Raw genomic sequence first — 23,789 nt, 5'->3', positions numbered from 1 at the left:
AGTTGAAGTTTAGGGGGCACATTGCAAAAGTGGCCAAATCAGCTCATCAAATCACTTGGTTGCTGAAGAATATGTTGACAAGTAGGTTATAGTTCCTCTGTATCGAGCCTTGATAAGACCCCATCTCGACTACTGTGCCCAGATTTGGTCACCTAGGTTTCTTCTTGATGGGGAGGAGGTTGAGAGGATCCAGAGGCGAGTGACCAAGATGATAGCAGGTCTGTGGAATGAACCTTATGAGAACAGGTTGAGGATTTGTGGGTTGCAAAAATTGGTTGATAGGCGGAGGAGGGGAGATATGATTGAGACATTCAAATTACTGAAGGGTTTCTATAAAATTAATTCAGAAGATATTTTTGAGAAAAGGGCTGGTTGTGGGAGGACTAGGTTCCATGGAAACTGGGGATATCCATGGAAACTGGGCAAAAGTGTGGTTAGTAAAGGTGTTAGAGTTGGGTTCTTTTCTTTTAGAGTGGTGAATGAGTGGAATGGGCTGCCAAAGTCTGTGGTGGATGCTGTGACAGTGAATGAGTTTAAGGCAAGGTATGATAGATATGATAGATACTGTATGAATGTTGAATAGTTGTGATGAATATGATTTGGGCCTCACTCGATGAGTCTAATGACTCCCTGGAGTTGCCCGTAATAATAATAATAATAAAGTGAAAATCTGATCCTGACAACCTCTATTTGGCCTGAATCCAGTTTGTTCTTCCAAGCTTCTCTTCTCAACCGTTTCTCAAGTATACTTGCATGAATCTTACCAGGAACAATCAGAAGAGAAATACTTCTGTAATTCTCACATTCAGTTTTATTTCCCTTTATATATATGGGTACTATGAGAGGTTTACTCCAATCATCTGGAATTTGTCCATCCGTCAGGCCTTCTGAACTATGCAGTGCAGCCACTGTAAGACTTTTATACCTCCATACTTGAGCATTTCTGGTCGAATATCTACTCCTGCTGCCTTTCCACATTTCGGGCTTTTGATGGCTTTTTCTACTTCAAGTTTGGATATGTATTCCTGACTGCATGCCTTGTCAGTGTTTTTTGCCACTGTGCTTTCATCGCTGCTTGTTTCATTTAGAAATTTTTCGAAATAATTACTCCAGACTTGAAGCCTATCTTTTTCTTCCTGTTTTCATGTCACCTTTATCATCTCTAATTCCTTTTACAGACTCTTTCCTCCATTTCTGAAGTTATTCGACAACCTCCAGAATATCTTGCCACCTTCTTGATATTTATTTTCTATGTTCTTACCAAAATCTTCCCGTGACTTTTGTTTAGCTAGTTTTACACAGCTTTTAGCTTTCTTACATTTGTCTCTGTATTCTCTAAGAGCACAAGCTGACTTATTGCCAGGAACTTTTGATATGCGTTCTTCTTTTCTTTCACTGCTTCTTTAACTTCCTGTGTCCACCATGGAGTTCCGATTTTTCTACCCTTACAAACAACCTCACCACATGCCTCTCTTGTTGAATCATTCAGTGTTTTCTTCAGAGCTTGCCACTGAATCTCCAAGGTTTGGTTCTTGCTCTCAAACTCTTTCATTGTTTCTTCAATCTTGTTTGTGTATTTTAGTCTGCAGTTCACATCTGAGAGAAATGTTGAACTTTTATTCACTTTAAAACTTTCTTCGTGTTCTTCTTTTCAATGAAATATAAAATTCAGATATGAAATTCAATTTTATCCTGCTCAAGACTAAATGGTGATCACTTCCAATTTCAAATTCTCTATACAGTTTAGTGTCCTGTACCAGTGTGAGAATATCACTATGAACAATAACATAGTCAATGAGACTTTTCATATTCCTTGCTTCTTCTCTCCATGTGAATTTGTGTACATTTTTTGTTGGAACATTGTGTTAGTAATAACCAGTCAATGTCTTGAGCTGAAATCCAATAGGTATTTGCCATTATGATTAGCTTTGCTCTTTTCTCTAAATTCTTCCAAAATATTTTTGTATGTCTGACAATCATATCCTACTCTGCTATTTAGATCTCCAACAAGGACCAACGTTTCCTTTTTTTGTTGTATCAGTTGCTTTCTCTAAAGCCTCAAAAAAATACTTCCACTTCTACCTTAGTAGAACCTTCTGTGGGAGACCATAGGCACAAATAAGTCTGTTGTCCAGTTCCCCATTCTGATATTTGCCCACATCACTCTACTTGAGACTGCCTGCCATTCAAGAAGACTAACCTCGTATTTACTGTTGAATACTATTGCTACTGCTTCTTTTCCTTGTTTGTCAATGCCTGAATATATCATTTTATATTTATTGCTCAGAAAAATCTCACCGGTTTTTGCCTTTTTTGTTTCATTCACCCCTATTATGTTGATATGGTGCTTATTCAGTTCCTCAGCTAGCTCCATTTCTTTGCCATTCAGGCTTCTTATGTTGATAGAACCGATCTTGAACTCTTGTGATATTGAGTTGGGGTGGGTTTTAGGATTTGTTCTAGTAGCTGACTTTTCGCTGTTTCTCTCTGGTTCCCTGGAAAAAACACTGGGGGCCTTGTTTAACTGGGTGACATCTGAGCCAGCACGAAATTCTGTCATGTTGTACCATCATTTTTTGTTTTGTTTTAAGTCAATAAGAATACAATTTGTTTGGCTAAATCCCAAATTGCCAGCCCATCCTTGTTCGTTCAGTATCCAGGTAGATCTAACAGGGTGCACCATGAGAAGGTGATGATTGAATATTAGGTCAGAAGTGCTGATCGGTTCTCCGCATTCCTTTAAAGGCTATGTTGATGTCTCATCTCAGTTATATAGCTTTGATCCTTAAGCATCCGCAATTACAATACCTATTACAAAACTTGTTACACAGCATATTCTTTGTAAAAATATGGCAACATTCTTCTAGTTTTCATTAATTAAATTTAAGTAAAAGTATTTCTTTTATATATGTATATATATATGGCAAAATTCATGCTCAGAAAGATGAATGGATATCCCCATTTGCAAGGTGCATCGAACCATGTAACAAATTGTGTTTGTAGCATGCATTAATAGGAGGAATATGATGCTTCTCAGCCAGTATGATTGTGTCCAGGTGAAATCACTGTGAGAAGGGAACTGATAGAGTTTGAGAGAGGCATTGTGATAGGATGTCATGTTGCAGGCCTATCTATTCAGCAAATTGTTAACAAATTCAGCCATCCCAATCAGTGATACCATACTGAAATGGGAGTGCAAGTGCTGCCCACAGTGGACTACTCACCTCACTCATCCAACGAGACTGTAGGGTACTATGAAAGATAATATGTAAAAACTGCTGTTTGTTGGCTGACATATTGAATGCAGAGTTCTGGGCATCGGCTGGAACACAAATCTGTTAAAAAACATTCAAAACTGAAGCTCACAACATGGGGTTCCATGGTAGGACTGCAACGCGATCTCCACATTACCCAAACCAGCGTGCAGCGTCATCTTCAGTTGTGCAAAGAGCATGTACGGTGGGATGTGGAAGCTTGGAATGCTGTGAAATGAAGCGATGAATCATACTGTACCCTCTGTTGAACAGATGGAGAACTCCAGTAAGAGAATTTCTCTTACTGGAGTGCATAACCCAACTATGAAATCCAGAGGTGGCAGTGTGATGGTATGGTTCTGTTTTTCCTGGTTTTTTCCTTGGACCTCTATTTGTGGTGACATGAACATTCAACTCCTAGAGGTGTCTGAACATTCTGGACAATGTAATGCTTCTTACTTTGTGGCATTTCTATGGAACTGATTATTGGCTTTTTGAGGAAGATAATGTGCTGTGTTATAAGGCTTCTTCTCTAACTTCATGGTTTATGGACATGACCATCATCATACTTGACTGGTCTCGACAAAGCCCTCACCTGAATCCTATTGAACATCTTCAGCATTGGGTGAGGACAAGTGACGTCCACCCCACAGCATTCCAGGTCCTCATTATATGCCTACAAGAAGAATGGTCTAAAATTCCCATTGATTGCTAATATGCATGTTTATAAATTCTGTAGTAATCCCATAGGATTGCTGCAGCAAAAGGAGGTCCTGCATCTCATTAAAGTGGGTGTCATTGCTGTTTGTTCTTCACACTATAGTGCCTGTTGACTTCTTTTCAAGCAGCGTATTCTCTAACACACTTCTTAAATATTGTTAGACAGTGTTATTAGAATATTAGTGAAAGATGGGGATGCAGTTGTACTGTCATTGTATTTGTCATTTACTGTTCATTGAACATCTTGAGCACCCAATGCTCAAGATGTTCAATAGAATTCAGGTGAGGGCTCTGTGGAGACCAGTCAAGTGTGGTGATGGTCATGCATGTTTTTATATCGCTGTAAACCATTAATTTTGCTCATATTAGTTTGCATCTGGAAAGTTTTTATGAACATGCAGCCTCATTGGACAGTGGTATGCATATATATTTGTATCTGTGTAAATTGAACACATACCCCCACGGCATGTAACTACATAAAGGATGTTATTTATCCATTTAGAGTTTATAGTCAGATTAAATTTTCCTAAATGCATATGAGAATATAACTTTTGGCATGTGAGTTTCTTGGTTTGCCCTCCTTAAAAGACATGAACTCAGTCCATGAGCCCTTATATTTACTGTTCAGCAGTGTATGTGTGTCTAACCTGTAGCAATCATCTAAAGTCTGAGAGATATGCACCTATTGAGAGTTAATTTATGGAAAAATATAACTGTCCGACATTAGATAATTGTTATGGGTTACACAGAGGGTTTTTGTCCCCTTAGGTTTCTGCCTGGTCTCTGATGAGAACCAAACAGTTCCAAACAGCTGTCAGACCAGTAAAACCTAAATGCACTAATAAAAAGTAACTATATGGACTCGTGGACTGAGTTCATTCCTTTTTAACACTGTAAACCAAGGCAAAATAAAACCTATGCCAAAGGTTATATTCTCATAAGCTCTCAGGAATATTTTAATTTGACTATAAATTCTACATGGATATTTCCTTTACAACTTACTTTTTAAGAATGAGGCCTTTGGCGCTTTATTTTAGTAATATACTTTATTTTTTATAGGAACATTCAGCAGTTTTCCTTCATATTTTTTGCATAATGATATCAACGAAAAACTTCTAGTGACATGCTTAAAATTAGTGGTTGATGAAGATTATGATATTCGTATTCTTTTCAGGTATTTATTGATACATTTTCAAATTATTGATGATATTTTAAACTGATATATATATTCATAATAATTTGATTAACATAGACCGCATTGTTCATCATTGATTCTAAAGATAGCATTTCTGTAATTTTGCACATTTCTTTTTAATGTTTTTGGAAGAAATTTTTTTTGAGAATTAATGATTAATAAATGTACCATGCGTGATGTTTATGTTACTACTTATTTAGTCTTTCAGGTTAAACCATGCATATATTTATGCATAATTTAACTCAATGACACTATTTGTGTTGTTATTCAAATTCTTTTCATTTCACTTAATGGAAGTTATAGAAAATATAGAAATTACTGGAAGTTTGAGAGTTGGTGGTGGTGGTGGGGGGGTCAAAATCAGTGCTTCACATAGTATCGAGGCTTGAATTTTGCATATCCTGGTGCCTACACTTGATATGAGGAAGTGAATATTTTATAACCATTACCTAGCTATACATCATTGTATTTGTTGATGGCTTTGATATGTGGGATATAGAACAGTCCACTAGATGTTGTTCACTATGGATCTTCATTTCCTTTTTTGATAACTGACGTTTCTCACTTTTTATAGCTTTTTTTAATCTTTTGACAAGATTGTATAGTGAACGAGTAAGATAATTTATTCATTGAAGTGTACTCTCTGATGATGGTTAAGTGTTATCCGAGCAGAGATATCTGATGCTACTTGTAATCTTTAATTTTGGAATTGAGAGGTCATTTAGTCTTTCAGACATTTGATATTTCCGATTACTAAGGAATCTTGCTTATGAAAAATATTGAGCATTAGTGGCAATGAGGAATGGCAAATACTATGCAGGAATCAGTATTTGGCACTAGAGTAGACACATAGTGGATGGTGCAGTTCATTAGAATTGGATTTGCTTCTCTTTCTAACTTCATAGTTCTGGTTCCAACTCTTAGAATTTTTTTTTCTTCATTTTTTCTTTTGCTGTTTCTTGGAATAGATGCCATTATCTTGTAAAGATTAAAATCTGCAGATCTTCAAATATAGTACGGACAAATTTCGTATTTCATATTTTTTTCCTCGAGAAGAAAGTAGAAATTTCCATTACCACAAAATAAAAAATAAATAGAATAATAAAATAAATAATGTGAATGGTTCCAGAAAGTTTTCTACATGTCTCTCATTTCTTATATTATGATTCATCGATCGTTTCATCGTCTGTGTTATATATCCATATTATCATACTGGAAGTATTATTATATAATGTAAAAGGAAAAATGACTTTGGAAGGATAACCTTAGTGGATGCTGATGGTTGGTATTGAGGTGACCGATTCAGATGTAATAGTAGAGTTACTGAGTGATCACTTTTCAAAAGTCTATCACCCAAGTGAGGATATCTCTGTACATGTAGCAATAACTAATGTGAGAATTGAACTTAATAAATCAGAGGTACTTAGTATATTGCAGAATTTAAATGCAAACACTGCTGTAGGTTTAGATGGAATATCAGCTTGGGTGTTGTGTGAATGTGCAAAGGAATTGTCAACGCCTCTTACTTGGTTATTTATCTTAAGTTTGAACTCTGGTATGGTCCCTAGGGAGTGGAAGGAAGGCAAAGTGATTTGTTTGCATAAAGGTGGCTCTAAGACTGCAGTAGTTAAATTACAGACCCATCACCATCTCGGGAGTAGTAAAAGTATTGGAAAAGTTGGTTAAGAACAGAATTCAAGAATGGGTGGATCAGAATATGATACTCTATAGGGGTCAACATGGTTTTGTTAAAGGTCGATCCTGCCTTAGCATTTTATTAACTTTATTAACTCGATCCTCATTGTGATGAGGGGAATCATAATATATGGGCGTTTTCAGTTGAAGGCAAGTTAGCCGATCTCATACGGTGGTAGCAGGGTTTTTTCCTCCCGGAAACTCGGGTTTTTCATCCCTCGTACAGACAAATCATCCTTCAGAACACACGCAATTTACAGACAAAAAATACTATTATTGGTGATGATCGGCGATAGACAGCGTTGATGGTAGTCGTGTTGTAGTTGAAGAATTAAGTAGTAGTGGAGAGGATGAGATGTATTTAGCGAAGTAGAGTAGTGTGCCCTCCCACGATGAGTCCTTGGACTCCCTCGAGGTGTCACATAATAATAATAATAATTTATAATAGAATGACATTTGAGACAAGGGAAATGGCTACACAGTGATACTTCTGGATTTTGCTAAGGCTTTTGACAGGATACCCCATGGAATACTGTTGCACAAATTAGAGTAGATGGGGATGGATACTAAACTGGTGATATGGATAAGAGAATGGCTCATGGAGAGATACCAGAAAGTAGTGTATGGAGGAGCAAAGTCCAGGATGAGGCAGGTGACCAGTGGTGTCCCTCAGGGCTCTGTGCTTGGGCTGTTATTGTTTAATTTGTACATAAATGATATAGGAAATGGCTTGAAGGGAGATATTCAGTTGTTTTCTGATGATGCAAAGTTGGGTAGCACAACAAAAAATCAAGCTAATGTTGAGAGTTTGCAGGGGGATTTAAATAAGCCGGCAAAATGGGCAAAAGGTAATGAATGTCAGTTCAATGTGGAAAAGTGTAAAGTTATGCATTTTGGGATTAAAAGATTACCATCTGTGTACCACATTGATGGAACTGTACTCCAAGAGATTGATGAGGCTAGGGACTTGGGGGGTGTTAGTGGATAGGGAGATGAAGTTCAGAGGGCACATTGCTAAGATGTCCAAGATTGCACATAGGATTACTTGGAAGAACACAGTAATATCCAGAGATAAAGAGGTTATTATATCCCTATATAAGATGTTGATACTTCTACATTTGGATTACTGTGCCCAAGTCTGGTCATCTGAATTCCTTGGAGATGAGGAGGTTGTGGAGAGGGTTCAGAGGAGAGCGACTAAGTTGGTGAGTGATGGAAAAAATGTGTTCCCTACATTGATAGATTGAGAGCTTTTGGATTGCAGAGTTTGGTTGATAGGTGATGAAGAGGGATTATGATAGTAATATTTAAATTACTAAAAGGTTTTTATAAGATTGATGCAGGGGAAATATTTCAGCTGTGTGATGGTGATGGAAGAACAAGAGGTCATCCTTTGAAATTTAGGAAAAGTGTGGTTAACAAGGGTGTATATACAGAACTAGATTTTTTGCTTGGAGGGTGTTGAATGAGTGGAATGCATTGGCTGACTCAGTTGTGAGTTCTTCGTCCGTAAATGAATTCAAGAAGAGGTATGATGGATATTGTTTTGATAGTTTGGGTCTCCCACAATGAGTCTACTGACTCCATGGAGATACCCATAATAATAATATATCAGAATTTCTTATTGTTATATTTTTTGCTTGGTTTTACATTTAAAACCACATAAAAAATAATGTGAGAATAGTGCTGTAACAGTGCTTTGCAGTTCTATAAAACAAATGTTTTACAGTTCTATTTCTCATACTTTTAGGCTTACACGGTGATCAGAATACACATTGGAAATTTATGCAGACAACTACCGTGTTTGAACAAAACTTTAGTTTAATATAAACCAAAATCAACACTCTACGTTTCGATCTTTATATCAAGATCAACTTCTGGAGCATATACACTATATACAGAGAAAAAACCTACACTACAATCTACATGGTTTGCTAAAGTTACTGACCAACTGTTACAACAATTATTGGCCTGACCTATGATGGAAAAAAAAAAAAAAAAACCTTGACTACATCAATGCTATAGTCCTATTATTATTATTATTATTATTATTATTATTATTATTATTATCTATTGGTTACAAATTACATTGAGCTGGAGAGCAACATGTTTATCTGCCCTATATATATAAAATGATAAGCCTTTTTATGTTACGTTTGTATGTCACATTTTGAAACTCAGGGACTATCCTGATTGTTGAGTCTTCAAAATTTGAGTCATCAGAATTCAAAGAGAACTGGCCTACCAGTCTGTAACACGGAGGGTTGGGCGCTGTAGGTATGAGGAGGGTGCAGCCCTCCCCTAGTATATATATATATATATTAAAAACATGATTATAAATATAAATTTCAACCAGTTGGTATGGAATAGTTTCCAATACTAGCTGAAGGTTGCTTCAAGTCCTAAAGTATGCTAGATACTAAATATTAAGTAGGCTGAATATGTGCCATCTAGATTCTTGGAATTTTCATGCCACCATTCTTGTTGATATTTGGGCGGTTAATCAGAATTTTGCAGGCTTCTTTAAATTTTCTTTCATACCAGGTTTTTGTATAGTGTAAAGAGCGGGTACTTTTCCAATCAATTTGGTGTAAGGTGTTGAGAGTGTGATCTGAGAGGCCTGCTTCACCAAAATTGTTATATTTAATGTGTCTTTTGTGTTCATTTTTATGTATAGGGATGGTACGTCCAGTTTCACCCACATAAGTTAAGTTACAGGTGCAGTAGATGCAATAAACTCCAGGATGTGCCAATTGGAGGAGAGGATCCTTATAAGAGTTGAATATCTTTTTTAATTTTGTAGGTGGTTTAAAGGTGGCATTGAGATTATAATGGTGTAGGATTCTGTTGATTTTTTCTGATAACCCTTTAATGTATGGGATGGCTATGGGTTTACTGTAATCTAAATTCTTTTTTTTTGATGAAGTTTTATGAAGGACTTTATTAATAGTATTTTTGTTGTAGCCATTATTTATAAATGTATTGCTAATAATTTTTGATTCTTGTTTAAGAGCTTGCTGATTAGAAGCAAATTGTTGTAGCTCTGTTTTTAAGGGTGTGAATGATTCCATATTTTTGTAATGGGTGGTGGTATGATTTAGCATGTATGTATTGGCAAGTATGTGTTGGTTTGTGGTAGACCGTGAAGGATAGCTTGGCTGAAGGAAGATGTGACCAGTGTATCCAGGAATGGGTGTGAGTTCTGATTCGATAGTAAATTGTATGCGTTCATGTTGTTTGTTCAGGTGGCTAAGGAATGTGTCTAATGTTTGTCGCCCGTTTGACCAGATAACGAAAACATCGTCAACATATCTAAGCCACACTGTAGGTTTTAGAGTGAAGAAATCAAGAGCACTTGCTCAAAGGCTTCCGTATAAAAGTTAACAATTGGGGGGGGGGTAGTGGTGAGCCCATGGCCATACCTTCTTTTTGTAGGTAAAATTTATTTTTCCACACGAAGTAGCCAGAGCGTAGTACGTGAATAAAGGGGATCGTAATGTCAGGCAGAAATTTGTTCTGTAGGAGAAGAATTGTGTCATTGATTGGGACATTTGTGAAAAGGGCAGAAAAGTCAAAACTATCTAATAGATCATCTTTTCCGAGTGTTATGTTTTTAATTTTGTTTATAAAGTGTTGTGTGTTCTTTATATAGGAGGGGGAATGACCTACCAACTCCTTGATGCTTCTCTGGTAAACAGCTCTAACAGTGAACAACAAACAAGTGAGACAAGGAGCGACCAACCACTGCCAAGCAAAAGTCATGTGATCAACTTATCTAGTTACACCTTAAATAACGGCCAACTTGCACTACTGCATGAAGGCCTTAACTTTGCAATAGCACTGAAAATTGTGAATAAATTGGATTCTATATACCACATAGAAAGAGGCATCAGGTCCCTTCCTACATAGCCGATAAAATTCAATTAGAAACCAGCAATGTTCTGAATAATAAGAAAACTTTACACAGCAATCTTACAAAAACAGAACTGGCAGCAATCAAGTCATTGAAAGCTAATCAAGAGATAATCATAAAATAATGGGATAAAGGTAATGCCACTGTCGTCCTTGACAGGTCAACATCCATCCATCAGATGAATTAACTAGTCGCCGATAACAGCACCTATCAGCTTGTAAACTATAACCCAACTAACAGAATAAAGTAAAAAAACGGAGAAACTACTAAATCCGTCACTTTTTGGCTGTCAGACACGGTTAAAAAACTTATACCTCGTTATACCCGTTCTCCCAGAATATGTGGTGTTCCTAAAGTACACAAACAAAATGTGCCGCTTCGACCGATAGTTGAAGGAATAGATAGCCCTAATTGTCACTTAGCCAAGAAATTAGCGTCAACACTCAAGGAGTTGGTAGGTCATCGTCCTCCTATATAAAGGACACACAACACTTTATAAACAAAATTAAAAACATAACACTCGGAAAAGATGATCTATTAGTCAGTTTCTACTTTTCTGCCCTTTTCACAAATGTCCAAATCAATGACACAATTCTTCTCCTACAGAACAAATTTCTGCCCGACATTACGATCCCCTTTATCCACGTACTACACTCCGATTACTTCGTGTGGCAAAATAAATTTTACCTACAAAAAGACGGTATGGCCATGGGCTCACCACTATCCCCCCCCCCCTAATTGTTAACTTTTATATGGAAGCCTTTGAGCAAAGCGCTCTTGATTCCTTCACTGTAAAACCTACAGTGTGGCTTAGATACATTGACGATGTTTTCGTTATCTGGCCACATGGGTGACAAACATTAGACACATTCCTTAGCCACCTGAACAAATAACATGAACGCATAGAATTTACTAGTAAAGTTGAAAATCAGATCTCACTCCTGTTTCTGGATACACTGGTCATACGTATTCCTTCAGGCAATCTATCCTTCACGATCTACTGCAAACTGACACATACTGACCAATACATATATGCTAAATCATACCATCATCCATCACAAAAATATGGAATCATTCACACCCTTAAAAACAGAGCTACAACAATTTGCTCTAATCAGAAAGCTCTTAAACAAGAATCAAAAATTATTAGCAACACATTTATAAATAATGGCTACAACAAAAATACTATTAATAAAGTCCTTCATAAAACTTCATCAAAAAAAAAGAATTTAGATTACAGTAAAACCATAGCCATCCCATACATTAAAGGGTTATCAGAAAAAATCAACAGAATCCTACACCATTATAATCTCAATGTGCCACCTTTAAACCACCTACAAAATTAAAAAATATATTCAACTCCTCTGAGGATCCTCTCCTCCCATTGGCACGTCCTGGAGTTTATTGCATCTACTGCACCTGTGACTTACCTTATATTGGTGAAACTGGAGGTACAATCCCTGTTTGTAAAAAAAGAACACAAAAGACACATTAAATATAACAATTTTGGTGAAGCAGGCCTCTCAGATCACACTCTCAACACCTTACACCAAATTGATTGGAAAAGTACCCGCCCTTTACACTATGCAAAAACCTGGTATGAAAGAAAATTTAAAGAAGCCTGCGAAATTCTGATTAACCACCCAAATATCAACAATAATGGTGGCGTGAAAATTCCAAGAATCTTGATGGCACATATTCAGCCTACTTAATATTTAGTATCTAGCATACTTTAGGACTTGAAGCAACCTTCAGCTAGTATTGGAAACTATTCCATACCAACTGATTGAAATTTATATGTATAATCGTGTTTTTAATATGTATATATAAACATGTTGCTCCCCAGCCCAACGTAATTTTGTAACCAATAGATAATAATAGGACTCTAGCATTGATGTAGTCAAGGTTTTTTTTTTTTTTTCCACACAGAGGTCAGGTCCGTAATTGTTGTAACGGTTGGTCAGTAACTTTAGCAAACCATGTAGATTGTAGTGCAGCTTGTTTCTTTGTATATAGTGTATATGCTCCAGAAGATGATCTTGATATAAAGATCGAAATGTTGAGTGTTGATTTTGGTTTATATTAAAGTAAAGTTTTACTCAAACACAGTAGTTGTCTCCATAATTTTCCAAAATGTATTCTATTTCTTATACATTACAGTTCTGTTCAAAAAATGCAGTATTATTAAAAATAAGTGTAAAACAATGTTTTGCAGTTCTATTTAGTAATGCTGTTATTTTTTGAAAACTTGTCAATTTTATTATTATTTTCCTTTTCTTTTTCATTGTAAATATTTACATCCTAAGTAAAAATAAAAATTAACATGTACTGTTATATTGTTCTTTATGACTTTTCCATCTTATTGGTTGTGCACACTTTGAATGCTATGTTTGTTTTAGTTGTTTTATTTATTTATCCAAAGGTCATTGCAGTTTTTTTAAAAATCAGTATACAGCTCTTTGTATGTTTTTTCTGTTTATTTCTCTGTTGCATATAAACAACTTGGTTACTTACAAAGCAGTAAGCAGATGATCACGATCATCTGCTTATAGTTTTCTCTCTTACTTCTCTGTGTGTGTTATTCTGAATATCATTTTACTTCATTCCTCTTACAAGGTTAATAAAGTTACTGTTAATATCTACCTATAACTTCATGTTTGAAAATCTTGAATAATTTGAGATGATCTCCTTTCTGCATGGGTTACTAATCCTATCTTGGGTACAAATGGAACTGAATTGTTGTTTCTTGCCTTCAATTAAAATACAGAAATATTTTATATTCCCAAGTTTTCTGAGGCTGTTTGCTTGACTGTATAATTCTCATATTCAGTTTGATTTCCCTTTTTATAGACCGGAAGATGAAATTAAAAGAAGGCTAGTCATTAGTCATGGAGCTTTCATATGAATTGATGGGTAGTATTCAATGAGAGCTTCATCCTAGATAAGACCCTCTGAATAAGCTTTCTGAATTATAATGAAGCTGATATAAATTTTTATACATTATATTTTAGCATTTCTAAATTTTAGAAATATCTAAAAATGAAAACTTCTCTAATAATAAACTATTAAGGAAATAAACAATAAAATTATTCAAATTAAGTGGATATTGAATCCAACATTATTTCAAAGCCAAATAGAGAAACCACAAGAATTTCGTGTCAAATATAAAAACTATAAAAGAATTGGTGTATCCAAGCATAAGCAAACCTTTCATGACAGGGACAACTTGTAGTAAAGGTGCAGGCTCTGATGCAGACTATCCTTATATTTCCCATAATGTAAACACATCTCCTAGCAGACATGTATGATGTTATACATTATGGTGGGGGGGGGGTCACTACCCAGACCGGGTTAGATCTTTGCTGAGGTCTCGTCAGTGGGAGCCAGACCCAGATGTAAATACTCAGGTTGAAGTGATGCAAAACTTATACTACTCTTTTTTTCAGTAATTCTTGGTGCCTTTTGTGATGTGACACCTTTTTTTGGCAACTCGTCTGGTAAAGGATGAGTCATGCATCACTTCAACTTGAGTATTTACAACTGGGTCTGGCTCCCACTGACGAGACCTCAACAAAGGGCGAAACCGTTCTGGGTGGTGACCCCACCCATAATGTATAACGTCACACATCAGCTAGGTGATGTGTTTTACATTATGGGAAATACTAAGGATAGTGATCAGAGCTTACTCTGCCTTTAGAGCTTACTCCACCTTAAGGATAATGTTTAAAGCTTACTCCACCCTGAAAGGGGCAACTATGAGTTGCCCCTGTCATGAAAGGTTTGCTTATGCTTGGATCCGCTGAAACTTTTATAGTTTCTATATTCGGCATGAAACTCTTGTAGTTTCTCTATTCGGCTTTGAAATAATGTTGGGTTCAATATCCACTTAGTTTGAATAATTTTGCATCGCCGAAGTGAAGCCTTTTGGCTCTCTTTTTTCACATAAACAAGAAAATATTAACAGACACACAATGAAAGATGATTATGTAAAAAAAGATGCAGCCTTGTGTGAATTGCAGTGACTTGAAAAACATTTTCATTTGGTTCTTACAGAAAATATCTATCATATCTCTCTATCTTATGAAAATTGAAAATTTCTGTTCTTTTCCTTCTAATATTTTGATTTTGGTAATAATGATTTATTTTAAACATAAATTAATGTTTCATTTGTCTTACTGATTTTTTTTTTTTTTTGTATTTTTTGAAACAGTAAAAACATTAATCATTTGATCAAACCTCAAAATGTACAACATAGAAGCTGGACTTCTGACATGGATAATTTACTTATATCTAAACTGAAAACAGCACTACTGTTGGCAAAGAAGCAGAACAACATTAGGCTTATGGAAACAGTTCTGCTAACAGTTGGTCAGTTAGGGCAAGTGGCAGATGATGGGTTGCTTCTTATAGTTATCATCAGCCTTTTGGAGAGTCTACTTTCTCCTTATCCTTTGGTCATTGCTGTTGCTCATCAGCAGGTAAGCATACTTTGCTCTGCATATAAAATATTTTTATTGTAATAAAGAAATAAGATAATGAAAAAGTATTAATAATAATATCAAAATGCATTAATATTTTATACCAGAATTGGAGCTTTCATATGAATATTGAGTCACAGACATGTTTTATTATTGTACGGTCAACTCTGACTACAGAAAACATCATTATAATAATCTGCAGATCCTTTTCTGCAGATTGTGGATCAGACCATAAGCTAGTACTAGCAAACCTAAGAATAAAGTTAAAATCTGAAAGCACGTTTAGAGTCAAAAGGAGACTGAATAAAAAAACTACAAGACAACAATATTCTAAGAAAATATCAACTAGAACTAGATAAAAACCTGAAGGAACTACCAAAACAGAATATAAACATCGAAGAACATTGGTGCAAATTAAAGGAAATAATATTAAAATCGGCAGAAAATACAATAGGTTACACAGAAAGAGAAAGTAAAAAGGATTGTGTTAGATCCTGAATGGACGAAATTTTAAGAAACTATTCATTCAGAATCTAACATAAGAATTTGGCTAACTCAGATAATACCTGGTTAACAGCACACAGTTCTGAATTTATGTTGTATAGGAAGTTGTGTAGTAACATGTAAATCGCACTAGAAAAATCTTGTAGTTGAAAACTAAACTAAAGGATTATCGGATTAATGAATTTGTAATAAGGAAATAGTAGTATAATCTTGTCCCATTAAGCTGTCTTAAACTTAATAAGTCGCCAGAGAAGTTAAGAGTATGAGTGCAAAGGTCAAGTTACGCACGTATCGGCCGTAATGCCACAAGCTACAACGTACAAGGAAGATCACGCAAGCAGGATTCCCTAGAATACAGCACCTAACAGCAGCTAGGACTTTGAGGATCATCTTGAGGGCATGAAAACTAAGGGTCGTGTGGAAAAGAAAGGACGAAATATAAGGCAATGCGCGCGATAATGCGACACTTTTTTCTGGTTGTTCCTGACTTCACCTCGAGGATTCCTGATTAGTGGATGGAGTAGGGACGAGCAAGAGGGTCCCATAATGCTGGATAGCGGACAAGCATTCTGAGTAAGCTGAACAAGATTCCATGATGAGCAGCACACGAATCATTGGCCTACACAGAAATTGTGCCAGTCGCCGGATGTCCCACTCAAGTAGGAGCAGAGACAACACTGTATCGAGGCAGTGAGAAGTTCGAGTCTGGAAGAATGTAAAACGGATGGTGTAAGTCATAAGCCTATTGCAGAAGCAACCGATCAAAGGAGGACCCGAATAACACATGGCCATTAACAGACCTTTGGAAAAAAGATTGGGTAATGTAAAGACCTTTACTATATGTTTGAATGAGACAGAATTTAATGTTAGATTATATTAAGTGGACAATTCATAGTGGACTATAATAAGGATTTGTATTTTGAGATAGAGTAATTCTGCTGAACAAAGGAATGTCAGGAGTGAAATTTTAGCTGCATGTGACTGATATTATATGTGAATTTGTAATTTTGTAGATCATCTATACCAGAATAGTAACGGATTGTGAAATGTCTTTAAATGTAGCATTCAATAAGAGTTTGATTAAGAATAACATAGTTAGCTAGTTTTTATGTTTTATAGTTTGTGTGTGATTAGCAATTTGATCTGTGAGTGTTTTGTTAAATTAGCATTGAGTAACTAACTTAGCAAGAGATTTTGAAAAGCTTAGTATCCTATTCCAATTATAGCTGTAAAGTGTAATTTGTTCCAATAAACATGTTTTGTTGTATATGTCTGACTCATGCCTGATTTCGAGAATTCAAATTACCACTTGCAAAAAATTTAGAACCATAGCGGGAGGGAACTTAATGAAAGTGTTTGAGTAATAGATTATTGGCCACAATTGCAATTAGTACCAGTATCTATTTACTGTATATTAGAATGAATGCCAATTAACCTAGGAATATTCCCTGAATTTTGAATAAGCTCATATTATAGGACTCTGGCTGGCGCAGCAATAAAAAATAAATTTGCCAGTGTCCGAAAAGGAAGCATTCCTGGGTGGGGTTGAGTAAGGCACTCTTAAGGAAGTATATTAGTATATTATATCAGTGAAGATAGTAAAGAAAATATAAGAAAAGTAAGTAAGGTAAAATAAATAAATATAAAAGGAAGAGTGAAAGAAAGAAAGATACAAATAAATAAACAATATTTTAACAATGGCACAGATAACGAAATATAACAGTTGGATCTCGAATGAAGTAAAAAGGTTAAGTAATCAAAGGAAAAGCATGAAACTATAACAAAACTATAACAGAAATGACTATAATAGATTAACCAGAGAAATTAGAAAACTAGTTAAAAGAGACAAGAATAACTGGTTAGAAGAAAAATGCAAAATGGCAGAGAAGCTATCAAAAGAAAATAATCTCCATGGATTATATAAACAAATAGACCAAATTAGTAAGACACGGACAACAAAAATTATAATGATCAGAAACAAACAACAACAACAAAAAACAAATAGACAACTAATTGAAAGTTAAACAAAAAGAATGGGAAGAATACTTCAGAGATTTATATAATAAAAACAGCTCCCAGTATATTACTATTTCAGCCACTGAAATGAAAAAGAAAGCAGATATCTTTACCAAAGAAATAATAGCACACAGCATAGAAAAACTCAAAACTAGGAAAGCACCTTGCAATGATCAAATACACGCAGAATTCTTAAAAGCAGGAAAGGAACAACTTTTGTAACCCTTAAAAATATTATTTGAAAGGATCTACAAAAACGAAGCAGTGCCTGCTGATTGGACCAAATCAGCTATAACTCCTATATACAAAAAAGGAGATAAAACAGAATGCAATAATTACAGAGGCATTAGCCTCCTCAGGCTAATGAGGAGGCTAATGAAACATTATACATGTCCATTATACATATTCCAAGTAAGGTTTTTTATGAAAGTAAAAAACCTTACTTGGAATACTGAGGAATACTGATGGAATACTCCAAAAACGAATTAAGCCATATATAGAACTAGCACTAGGAGAAGAACAAGCAGGTTTCAGACCAGGACGAAGCACAATTGATCAACTATTCACCTTAAGACAGCTAATAGAAAAGACACTAGAGTACAACCAAAGTTGCTATATAAATTTCATAGACTTTTGTCAGGCATTTGATTCAATCCGGAATGGAACGGAATGGAGGAATTTGGAATTCCCAACAAAACAATAAGAATAATAAAGAATCTGTTCGAGAAATCTGAAAGTGCAGTACAAATGGAGGACACCTTAACCAATTGGTTCCACACAGAGAGCGGAGTAAGACCAGGATGCAATCTGTCACCCAACCTGTTCAATCTTACACTGGAAGAAGCACCCAATAAGGCCTTAAACAATGAAGACTCTGGAATCAAAATATATGGGAAAATTGTAACAAATTTAAAATTTGCAGACGACATTGCATTACTTGCAAGCACAGAAGAAAATCTGTACTTGCAAGTAATTCGACCTTTATTGAGGTCTTGTCAGTAGGAGCAAGACCCAGAGGTGGTGATACTAAGGCAGAAGCAATGGAGAAGTCATATTTACCTATACCAGTTTCCAAGGTGTGATGAGAGCTTGGTCCACCTTTACCACGAGTTGCCTCAGTCCTGAAGATACTTCAGGCACAAACTTTGTTTACTTACACTTGGATAAAGGATTAAACTAAATTTATTATAGTCTAACCAAGTGGGAAAAAACTTCCAACATCTTTCTCTAAATTCAGAGTAATTTATTAATAAAGTGGTACATTTTGGCAACTCATATAGGTAAATATGACTTCTCCATTGATTCTGCCTTAGCGTCACCACCTCTTGGTCTGGCTCCCACTGAAGAGACCTCAATGAAGGTCGAAACTGGTTGGAAGCTTGGGCAATGCTGTAGCCCACGAAGTTTTAACTGAGGCTCGGCTGTTGCTGTCACCCAGGTCCTGGGTGGGGAGTAATGAATGGCAATGCTGTAGCCTGTGAAGTTAACTGAGGCATGGCTGTTGCTGTTATCCCTCAGATGACATATGAGCAAATGAGTAACTCTGCTCAGTGATGGGGTGAGCCTATTACTGAGGGGACAACGCTGAGTTTTTGGAGTTTGACCTGTAATTGAACTTTCAATAAAGGTCAAAACCGGTCTGAGTAGTGGCCCTTCCCTTAATGCATAGCGTTATACATGTCCGCAAGGAGATGTGCTTTGCATTATGGGTGATACTAAGACAAGGAGTGATGAGAGCTTGGTCCACCTTTACCACAGGTTGCCTCAGTCCTGAAGAAACTTCAGGCACAAACTTTGTTTGCTTACAGTTGGATAAAGGATTAAACTAAATTTATTATAGTCTAACCAAGTGGGAAAAAACTTCCAATGTCTTTCCCTAAATCCAGAGTAATTTAATAATAAGGTGGTACACCTTTTGGAAACTCATATAGGTAAATATGACTTCTCGATTGCTTCTGCCTTAGTATCACCACCTCTGGGTCTGAGTAGTGGCCCTTCCCTTAATGCATAGCATTATATGTGTCTGCAAGGTGATGTGCTTTGCATTATGGGAGATTCTGATTCTAAGACAAGAAGTGATGAGAACTTTGTCCACTATTATGACGAGTTGCCTCAGTCCTGAAGATACTTCAGGCGCAAACTTTGTTTGCTTACACTTGGATAATGGATTAAACTAAATTTATTATAGTCTAACCAAGTGGGGGGAAACTTCCAATATCTTCAAGAGTGAAAGGTCGCGAATATAAAGGATCAAATGGTCTGTTATTTTGAGAACTTACAAATATGTAAGTTCTCTTTTTATTTGAAAAGTGTGTTCTTTGTCCTTGGCGGTATGTCCTGATGTGTTGATAATATGTGATGCATATTGGTTAGGAGAAATAGGTGATTGTTACTGGACAGTCAAGTTGCTGCTACCTAGTTTCTTAGAAATCTCCATGCTTTTCTACCAGAGTGCTGAAAATCGAGTCTTTCTACTGTCTCAGTCCATTTCGTCTGTCAGTTAGTATCAAGACCGTGAATGGGTTCATCTGCAATGTCAGGGGTGATTCAACGGACATATTTGTCAAGACAGGCAGCAAATGTATCCCAGTCAGCTTTCTGGAAGTTCTACCGAGGATGTTGGATGGATCTAACAAGGGGTACCTGCAGACCTACTTCTGATATAATTGGTCTATATTGGCTTCATGGAAAGTTGGAGAGAATGCTTCTTTATGTAAGTAATTTGTCTGTTGTTGTCTTGGGTGATGAAGCAGAGGTCGGGGTTGTACTCCCTGTTCCAAGCTGCTGACTGAAGCAAGATCTATCTTTTGCATCGAAAATTAGGTGCATGTTGCGAATTTCTGCCCATTCAGTCAGAGTCACTCTGCATTCATTGTTGAAACATATTTCCATAGTGTGTGGTGGCTGTTAAAGTTGCCTATGTGCATCGAAGGGTGGTTGTACTCTGGTAGAACTTGTGGAGGCCACAAGAGGGCAGGGTAATGGTTATGTTCCCTATCATAGTTGTTATCAGATTCTCACCACTGACAATGCTGGTTGTAATGAGGTGGGAATCTTCTAGGGTACTACGTATATAGGTGGCGAGGCCAAGTGCATGATGGTAAGTGGCTCCAATGAAAATGTAACCAATAATTCCGCCCCTGTGGTGAAGCTGATTCTCATCCTTATAGTAAGTTTCTTGAACAAGAACAATGTCGACATTGTAGTCATATAAAATCTTTGAGAGGTATTCACATTTGCTCTACATATACCCTCAATGTTAATTTGGCAAATTCGGACAACACATCCAATATTTTTAGTCATCTTTCCCTTAAGAGAGCTAATTCATGTGCTTGAGTTTATGTGTGCTGTAACCAGGAGATTGAGAAGATAGTCTGGTTGCCAAGTCACTCTAGCTCTTTAGCATTATCCAGGGTGCACCACGAGGAGGTGAGCTAGAATTGCACCCCACTTTTTAGATATTTCCTGGCATCTTCTTAATTGTGGAAACCATTTATATTCATCATATCCACAGAAAGTTTACAATTTTGAAGGGATTTGAAATTAATCACAGCAAAATGTGATTTGCACTTTGATTTCATTACTAAACTTTGTTTTGCACACAGGATCAGTTAATTCCCATTGTATCTCTTCTATGTAGGGCAGGCCTTTCTTACCTCAAAGTCAAGATCACAGTAATATATATTAGCTTGTTTTCTTTCCTTCACTGTATCAAAAAGTTTTCATTTGTCAAGCTAGCTGTTTTGCAGCATTTATTTTAACAGCACTATTTTATTCTACTTTTTCATATTTTCTGTTTTCTTTAATCTTTTAATTCTGTTATATTATTTTTCTTTTATGTCCCATATCTTTTTCAACTTGCTTCTTGTTCACTTGCTGGTCATGTAAAGTGAAGCAATCCAGTGCATTTATACATCATATAATCAACTTCGCATTTCATTAATACTCTTTTCTTAATTATCAGTGAATTAATAGTGCTTGAAGACTTGGAATACAAAACTACTACAAGGACAGAATATTAATAATGAGGTCATTCTCCCTTTAGGTAGTGCTTTGGCTCAATGTGAACACTGTAATATCTTAATTTTAGAGGCTCAATGGAATGAAACAGCACTGAACAAGATTAAAAATAATATTTAATTCTTCCAATATTTTGTATCAGTCACTGAAACATCGTCAGGGAATACAATATGAGACTTGTAGCATGTGCACTCATGCGCGTGCGCATGCACACACACAAAAAAAAACTAAGTGAAACATGTGGACAAAAGACTAGGGTCCTAACTAGATGTGATACTCTCTTTGGCACTTGTTGGGATCTAGGATGTAAACTGAGATCTCAAAGTATTAGTGTTCCCATATTTTCCTATGGTCAATCAGACCTTTTGGACTATACTTTAGATATTGTTCATAGAATAAATTGGAAGATTCCAGGTTACATCCTCAGGTATGTTAAAGATACCAAGCAATTTTAAACCTGGTTTTACTCCATTTTTTTTTTTTTCCAAGTAAGCAAACAGACAAAATGTCAAGTTTGCGCCTGCAATATATGCAAGACTAGCTGATCCCACAGGTAGTGCAAGACCAAGGCAACTCGTGGTAGAAGTGGAGCAAGCTCTGATCACTAATCTTAATATTTACCCTTAATGCCAAAACACATCTCCAAGGAGGGGATGTATGATGTTTTGTATTAAAGGCAAGGGGCCACTACCCAGACCGGTTTCGACCTTTATTGAGGTCTCATCAGTGGTAGCAAGGCTAGAAATACCAAGATTTAGTAATGCAGAGCTTGTAAGTATTTTACCAAAACGAGTTACCATAAGGTGTTATAACCTTATTAAATAAAAATCTCAGGAGGAGATATAGATGTAGATAGATGTAGAAAGTATTTTTAACTTGGGTATAGTTATGTTAAAGATACCAAGCAATTTTAAACCTGGTTTTACTCCATTTTTTTTTTCCAAGTAAGCAAACAGACAAAATGTCAAGTTTGCGCCTGCAATATATGCAAGACTAGCTGATCCCACAGGTAGTGCAAGACCAAGGCAACTCGTGGTAGAGGTGGAGCAAGCTCTGATCACTAATCTTAATATTTACCCTTAATGCCAAAACACTTCTCCAAGAAGGGGATGTATGATGTTTTGTATTAAAGGCAAGGGGCCACTACCCAGACCGGTTTCGACCTTTATTGAGGTCTCATCAGTGGGAGCCAGGCTAGAAATACCAAGATTTAGTAATGCAGAGCTTGTAAGTATTTTACCAAAACGAGTTACCATAAGGTGTTATAACCTTATTAAATAAAAATCTCAGGAGGAGATATAGATGTAGAAAGTATTTTTAGCTTGGGTATAGTTATGTTAAAGATACCAAGCAATTTTAAACCTGGTTTTACTCCATTTTTTTTTCCAAGTAAGCAAACAGACAAAATGTCAAGTTTGCGCCTGCAATATATGCAAGACTAGCTGATCCCACCATGTGTTTCACTTGGTCTTACACTACCTGTGGGATCAGCTAGTCTTGCATATATTGCAGGCGCAAACTTGACATTTTGTCTGTTTGCTTACTTGGAAAAAAAAATGGAGTAAAACCAGGTTTAAAATTGCTTGGTATCTTTAACATAACTATACCCAAGCTAAAAATACTTTCTACATCTATATCTCCTCCTGAGATTTTTATTTAATAAGGTTATAACACCTTATGGTAACTCGTTTTGGTAAAATACTTACAAGCTCTGCATTACTAAATCTTGGTATTTCTAGCCTGTCTCCCACTGATAAGACCTGTTTTCAGCGGCCCCGAGAGAAAGCTCCATGTTCCAGTCTTCTTTTGGATTCCAGTTGCCAGTTACCAGATCCCGAGAAAGAGCTCCTATTCCAGTATTGTTTGGTAAGAACCCTTCTAGTTTTTCTTTTGTTGGCTTTTATTTTTGCGGCCTCGTTCCAATCGGTGCAGGTCCGTTTTAGGTCATTTCCTTTTGGGGACTGAAATTTGCTATTCCGTTGGTAAGGTGTTTG

At 36.2% G+C, this 23,789-nt stretch overlaps 1 protein-coding gene across 1 annotated transcript in view; it reads left to right on the top strand.

Annotated features, from left to right (window-relative positions):
• The window catches only part of LOC150101877 (serine/threonine-protein kinase ATR-like), an 860,597-nt gene that overhangs the window by 291,848 nt on the left and 544,960 nt on the right, over nt 1-23,789 (top strand). The window contains exons 19-20 of the mRNA XM_090399924.1: nt 5,034-5,148; nt 14,988-15,255. Coding sequence (XP_090256050.1) covers nt 5,034-5,148; nt 14,988-15,255 — 383 coding nt within the window. The remainder of the gene's footprint in view (nt 1-5,033; nt 5,149-14,987; nt 15,256-23,789) is intronic.

The sequence above is a fragment of the Typopeltis vanoorti genome, chromosome 11, assembly GCF_054136105.1.
Source record: "Typopeltis vanoorti isolate ZY-2024b chromosome 11, IOZ_Tvanoo_1.0, whole genome shotgun sequence".
NCBI classification, from domain to species: Eukaryota; Metazoa; Arthropoda; class Arachnida; order Uropygi; family Thelyphonidae; genus Typopeltis; species Typopeltis vanoorti.
This window is presented reverse-complemented; position numbering and strand designations above follow the sequence as displayed.